Source organism: Ochotona curzoniae, unplaced genomic scaffold (assembly GCF_017591425.1).
Source record: "Ochotona curzoniae isolate NIBS_2020 unplaced genomic scaffold, NIBS_Ocur_1.0 scaffold_2453, whole genome shotgun sequence".
Taxonomy (NCBI): domain Eukaryota; kingdom Metazoa; phylum Chordata; class Mammalia; order Lagomorpha; family Ochotonidae; genus Ochotona; species Ochotona curzoniae.
In genome coordinates, this window is record NW_024467094.1 from 409,515 (window position 1) to 416,255 (window position 6,741).

A 6,741-nucleotide genomic window follows, 5' to 3' on the forward strand; every position below is an offset into this window, starting at 1 on the left:
TCTCTCTGAGCCTTGTCTGGAGTGGACACCATGCCAGCGCCTGCCTCCCTGGGATGCCGAGAGGCTGTTCTTGGGGCGGGTGCTGTGGGCACCTGCCTATCCTGGGGTCCTTGGACTGAGATTCGGCTCCGACTGGCTCCGACCCTCCTCTCTCCCAGGTGTTGGGAGCAGAGGTTGGCGGCCAGAGGTCAGAGGCCGTGGGCCCCACACTCAGGGCTCTGGCTCCAGGTCTTTGCAGGATAAGGCTAACTCTTCTATTCCCAGGGCAGCGTGCACCAGTACACACAATGCCAAGTCATCCTCCATGGGGACTCAGTGTCTTCCTACTGACCCCAAGGGCCTTGGGGCTCTATCCAAGTCTGAGCTTGCCCCTGATTGGGGCTGGGGCTGTAAGCCGTGCCCGTGTGTGGCAGGTGTGTGCCCAGCTCCTCAGGGCAGCCTATACCACTAGGTGCCCTTGCTTCTCTAACCTCCCACCCAGCCTGGCCCACCTGGCGGGGGGCGAAGCAGCTCTGCTCGCAGAGCCAGGGTTACTCTGGCTCAGGGATGTCTCAGCCTGGCACTGGCAGTGGGCAGGGCTGCTAGCTGCTACCTGACAACAGGGTCTGCTCTGCTGGCTGTGGGGAATGGCATGTGACTCTGTGTGTGTGTGTGTGTGTGTGAGACCCCCCAGGAGTTGCTCCCTAGTGCAGGCTGAGGGCTGCAGTGGGAGCAGGGGGCCCTGGTGGGTCCCTCCGCGAGCCTGGGAGGTGGCCCTGTATTCCTGATTTAGAAATGATGCAGGCAGAACCCGAGCAGCCCCTCAGCCCAGGGCCAGTGGGTAGGTGCCCCCACTGGTGGCTAGCAGGTCAACCTCCGTGCTCTAGGCAGGGCCCAGATCATGAATCCAAACTTCTCTGAGTTTCAGGGGGGAGGGAGCGGTACCAGGCCTTGTTCTAGACCTCGAGGGTAAGGCCCCAGCGAGAACAAAATGACGAATGCTCAGCTGGCACAGTGCCTGAGGTCTCGGAGGGGGATGGTGCGTGTCCTGTAGGCACTGTCACTGCTGTCGCTACTGCTGATGCGTCCTGTGGTTCAGGCCAGAGGGAGCCACTTGGGGGCTGTGACTATAGCAGGGAGAGCCAGTGTATCCTGGTGTCCCAGGGCGAGCCCCTGGTTCTGAGGATAGACCCCATGGCTGCTGCTTGCTGGACCTGGGGGACTGGTGTACCCAGGATGATGGGGAGGGAGGAAGGGGAGGAGGGTGGGGACAGGGGAGACTGAACAGGAGCCTGGTGAGTGGCTGAGGGTCTGGGTGGGGGTGTGCAGCAGGAGCTGGGTCCCCCTCCTCCTGCTTGTCCCACCCTCAGGTAGACCACCATCCCTGTGTTGCAGGAGCCAGCCTGGGCACGAGCCGGGGCTCCCCGCCACCCGGGATGACCGCAGCCAGCCGGGCCAACCCCTACAGCATCGTGTCATCGGAGGAGGACGGGCTGCACCTGGTCACCATGTCGGGCGCTAACGGCTTCGGCAACGGCAAGGTGCACACGCGGCGCCGCTGCCGCAACCGCTTCGTCAAGAAAAACGGGCAGTGCAACATCGAGTTCGCCAACATGGACGAGAAGTCGCAGCGCTACCTGGCTGACATGTTCACCACCTGCGTGGACATCCGCTGGCGCTACATGCTGCTTATCTTCTCGCTGGCCTTCCTGGCCTCCTGGTTGCTATTCGGGGTTATCTTCTGGGTGATCGCCGTGGCTCATGGTGACCTGGAGCCGGCTGAGAGCCGGGGCCGCACCCCCTGTGTGCTGCAGGTGCACGGCTTCATGGCGGCCTTCCTGTTCTCCATCGAGACGCAGACCACCATCGGCTACGGGCTGCGCTGCGTGACCGAGGAGTGCCCCGTGGCCGTCTTCATGGTGGTGGCCCAGTCCATCGTGGGCTGCATCATCGACTCCTTCATGATCGGCGCCATCATGGCCAAGATGGCGCGCCCCAAGAAGCGGGCACAGACATTGCTGTTCAGCCACAATGCCGTGGTGGCATTGCGCGACGGCAAGCTCTGCCTCATGTGGCGCGTGGGCAACCTGCGCAAGAGTCACATCGTGGAGGCCCACGTGCGCGCCCAGCTCATCAAGCCCAGGGTCACCGAGGAGGGCGAGTACATCCCGCTGGACCAGATCGACATCGACGTGGGCTTCGACAAGGGCCTTGATCGCATCTTCCTGGTCTCGCCCATCACCATCCTGCACGAGATCGACGAGGCCAGCCCGTTGTTCGGCATCAGCCGGCAGGACCTGGAGACGGACGACTTCGAGATTGTCGTCATCCTTGAGGGCATGGTGGAGGCCACGGCCATGACCACGCAGGCCCGCAGCTCCTACCTGGCCAATGAGATCCTGTGGGGCCACCGTTTTGAGCCGGTTCTCTTCGAGGAGAAAAACCAGTATAAGATCGACTATGCGCACTTCCATAAGACTTATGAGGTGCCCTCCACGCCCCGCTGCAGCGCCAAGGACCTGGTCGAGAACAAGTTCCTGCTGCCCAGCGCCAGCTCCTTCTGCTACGAGAACGAGCTGGCCTTCCTAAACCGCGATGAGGATGATGAGGGTGATACGGGAGACCCGGTTGCCGCCGCTGCCGCCGCTGTCCCCGGCCGCAGCCCCCAGGCCAGGCACGACTTTGACAGGCTGCAGCCGGCTGGGACCCTGGAGCAGCGACCCTACAGACGGGAGTCAGAGATCTGAGCCACTCCCGGGGCCTAGGTGCAGTGTCCGCTCCCGCCTTGCTGGGTTGTGGGGTGGGGATAAGGGAGTGGCCCCAGTGGGCGGCTGCCCGCTGCCCACTGCCCCCAGGTTGGAGCAGACCGGGCAGGCTGCGGGCTCACAGACTCAGTAGCGTTGTAGTTGTCTCCAGTTTCTTTGCAATAGCCTCAGGGGGTGGTCAGTGGGGACCGGAGAGTGGCGGTCCCTGGGCCTAGCAGGTGCAGAGCCTGGGAGAAGGGGAGGTGGGGGCAGGGCTCAAGCCCCTGGGTGCAGCCTTCTCCTGGCTGGCTGGCTGGCTGGCCCTGCCTCCTCGCTGCCAGGCGCCCAGCTGGTTTTTATAACTTGGGGAGAAACATGGGGTTTTCGGCTTTCTCAGCCCGAGCTTGGGTCAGACTGTTTACAAAAAAACAACCGACAACAACAATTGACAACCAATTAACAATGCGGTCGAAAACAGAATCTTTTTAATTCTCGGGTAGATCCAAGGACGATTAGAATTCTTCCAGACGCAAGCAGCTGGCTGGAGGCGCCAGAGGGTTCTCCGAGGCTGGACTGGCCTCTCCACCCCTCCCATCCCTGCCTCCACCCCGCAGCCCTGCCAGAGCAGGCGTGGGGATGGCAGGGCTCCGTGCTCCCCACCCTGCCCACCGCCTGTGCTCCCAGGGTGACCTAGGCCCCCTTCGTGTCTGGGAACCAGAGTGAAGGCATTTTGGCCGTCCCTGCCGGCGAGTGGTGGGGTGGTGCGGTTTGGGGAAAACCTGGTTTGAGCTTGCTAAGCTTGATTTTGTACCTCTAGGGGTGTGTCTCAGGGCTACAGCCGGGACCTGCCGACGAGGGTCCACTGCCCCCAGCCCGACTCTCGCCATCTTGCTTCTCTCTCCATTTCTGCTTGTGGCTCTGCCCCCCCTCGGGGCCTAAGAGCAGGTGGCTCCCTGGGCCGGGAGTCAGGCGGCAGCCAGGAGGAGTCGGTGAGCCCGTCGAGGGCTCTGGGCCCCCAGTGTGATGTGAGTCGTGCCTTAGACACTCCGGTTGTCCGGCTCCGGTTGCTTCTGTTTTTATCCGACTCATCCGTCCCTCCCTACAGCCCCAGTCCCTGCCGCCCACCCCCTCCCTGGGTACCCTGGAAGAGGTGGCAGGAGCTGGGCCTTAACCCACCCTGGTACAAGGCCATGTGCCCTTCCCTGCTCCCGGGACAGTCCAGGGTGGTCCAAGAGGGGACACAGAAGGGAGATCTTAGGAAAGGGGCGCCTCCCTCCTCCCGCTGACCTACCAGAATGAAGATGGGGATAAAAGGGTCATGTTTATTCCCCCATCCCCCTGGCTCCACGGCCCCGTGTTCCTGGCAGCTGGCAGGGGCCCCGATGGAGCCTTTTGTGCTGTGGAGCACCCTCTGCTTCTCCCAGGTCTCCTCACTTCCTGCTGAGGCCATGCCAACCTGTGCGTCTCGAGACAGCTCAGAACCGGAAGTCACTCTCTGACCAGAGTGGGGAAACTGAGGCGGGGCAGAGAAGGAGGGGTTTAGGTGGGGGCTCTGGCCTCATGGGGCCTCCTCCCTGGTTATAGGGGCAGACACAAGGCGGCCAGGGTCGGGTGGAGCAGTGGTATCAAGGGAGCCTCACTTGGGCACCTGCCCTGGCCTCCACTTTTCTCCTAGAGAAGTTCAACCCAGGGCGACTCCTGCCCATCATGATCTGCAGGGAGCAGGTGGGGTTCCCCTGGGACCCTGGGCAGCTGCCCCGCCCCCCGAGTCCCTGCCCACTCTCGGCAGGAGGGCAGCAGCCAGAGCTGGCACAGACTACTGCCTTTCAAACTCTCCTGCCCTCTTTGCCCCCAGTCTTGGTATTTATTTATTTATTTTATTTATTGCTTGTGCTAAAGACCAAAATAGTGTCCCTCTCTATCGCACTGGACGCGGGAGGGCAGATGGGAGAGGCCACGCGTGTGTGTGTGCATGTATGTGTGTGTGTGTGTGCTTGTGTAGGAGCAAGGGGGTGCCTTGGCCCCTGGTGTGTGTGTGTGCATGTGTGTGTGTGCGTGCGTGTGTGCGTGTGTGTGTGTATGCTTGTGTAGAGCAAGGGGTGCCTTGGCCCCTGGTGTGTGTGTGTGTGTGCGTGCGTGTCCTGCATTCGCCTGCGTACACCAACGTTACATAGGACTATCTCTGTGTGACGCAGAGACCCGTGGTGTGTACGTGGATGTCTGTCCCCACAGGTGTGTCCCTGTGCATGCTTCATGCACAAGACCTGTGTGTGGTCTCACCAGGTCCAGGCTGGGTGTGCCATCAGTCACGTGGGATGCTGGTCACAGGCGCCAGCTCGGGCGGGCCCCCAAATTCCCAGTCCTCTGTCCGATCGTAGAGGCCTGTGTCCGGCGGGGGTGTGTGTGGGAGGCAATGAGTGTTGGGTCATGTATGAACGTGTGTGTGTGTGTGTGTCCAGGGGTGTGTGTGCACATATGTCAGTGAGGTGGCATCCGCGTGCTCAAAATACTGGCCACCCCCCAATCCTTGCTGGTGCTGTGCTGCCTGGCCTCTGCCCGTGGGTCAGAGAAGGAGGCCTGGAGGCGGGCAGGGGGGAGTCGCTGTTGGGAGCCCCTGCTCGGGGTGTCGTCTGTCCCATGGGAGGTCGAGGTCGCAGGTCGTCAACTCTCTTTTCAATGGTGAAACCGGAGACTTCCCATGTTATTTTTCCATACTTAGTGGTATCTGCAGACATAACCACAAGATAGACCACATTAAATGCATTTTCATCTCTTGGAGTGCCACTGCGTTGCCATGTGTGTCTGACTGTCCCCAGCCTGTCCTATTGCCCCCCCTCCCCCGGGTGTTTACCCCAAGTGCTGGGCCAGAGTGGGTGGGTGGGGTTGACCCATCTTCATGGGGCGTGGGTGGGTCATGACTCATGGGCACACTCATTTCCACTGCACCCCAACCCTGGGCCAGCTGCCTTGCCCACCTTGGGCACGTCCTGCCAGGGGCTGCTGCACATTGGTCGAGGGACACTAAGGGACTCGCCCCAGGTAACACTGTGACCTTGCCTTCACCACTCGGCCACCACTGCCCTTGAAGACTCCTATCTTGGAGCCAGTATCCTGGCCGGGCAGAGGGATGGCCCAGCTGGGGGCCTGCCTGGGACCCTCCACCGGCTTGTCTTGAAACTCGGTCTCCTGTGGCTTGTGGGGAAGTCACAGCCCACCTTTCCCCCTGTGCTGAAGGGCTGCAGTCAGAGCTGCCCACTGGCCACCTGGACGTAGAAGTGTCATGAACTCTATTCTGACTTCTTCCTGGGGAACTCCAGCTGCTCCTGCACCTGCCATCTGGCCATCCTCGCCCTGCTCAGTCCCTCCTTCCTTCCCATCCTGTCCCCTGCGTCGGCACCTGCCTCCTCTTAGGTCCTTGGACTTGCTGCGCTTCCTCCTCATCAGATGCTCTCCAGTTCACCTCTGTGCCAGAGCAAGAGCAATGGCCATGGTCCCGCCTGTCCCCCTGGGCATCTCTGTGACTGTCTATCCTCCATCTGGGCCACCCTGGAGAATGGGGTTTCTCCACCTCTGTGCAATGCTGACTGCAGCAACAGGGGCCTAGGGGACACCGATTGTGACTGAGCCAAGCCTAGCAACGCAGTCAAACGCACACCGAGAACAGGGAAGCCGGGTGGAAGGATAGGGCCTGGGGGACACCCAAGGAGTGACATGTGTGTCTGAGACTGCAGGAGGGGTAGGTGTTTCCTGGCTGCACACGGAGGACACCCCGGAGGAACACAGGTGAAGCAAAGGGAGGCAGCTGGGCTGGGTGGGGCTGGATAGCCCAGTGGGTCCCAGGGCCTCACTCCCCAGAGGATCGTTCCCTGAAGCAGGAGCTCTGGGTTTTCCTATTTTGTAGGCTTGAATCAGCGTGCGGAAAGTGCACGTAGAATGGACCTGGGGCTCTGCTGTAGGTGTGGGTGCATGCTGACCCCTGGAGGCCAGCTGTGAGGAGTGAGGGACCCCAGGGGTTCAG

At 61.6% G+C, this 6,741-nt stretch overlaps 1 protein-coding gene across 1 annotated transcript; it reads left to right on the forward strand.

Annotated features, from left to right (window-relative positions):
* Nucleotides 1-1,385: 1,385 nt before the first annotated feature.
* On the forward strand, nt 1,386-2,947 carry LOC121170196 (ATP-sensitive inward rectifier potassium channel 12). The gene has a single exon (XM_041001198.1). The coding sequence runs from the start codon at nt 1,416-1,418 to the stop codon at nt 2,724-2,726; it is 1,311 nt and encodes a 436-aa protein (XP_040857132.1). The 5' UTR covers nt 1,386-1,415; the 3' UTR covers nt 2,727-2,947.
* Nucleotides 2,948-6,741: the final 3,794 nt, after the last annotated feature.

Excerpts from the sequence above, each read along its gene's own strand:
- LOC121170196 (XM_041001198.1), top strand. The coding sequence starts at position 1,416 with ATGACCGCAGCCAGCCGGGCCAACCCCTACAGCATCGTGTCATCGGAG.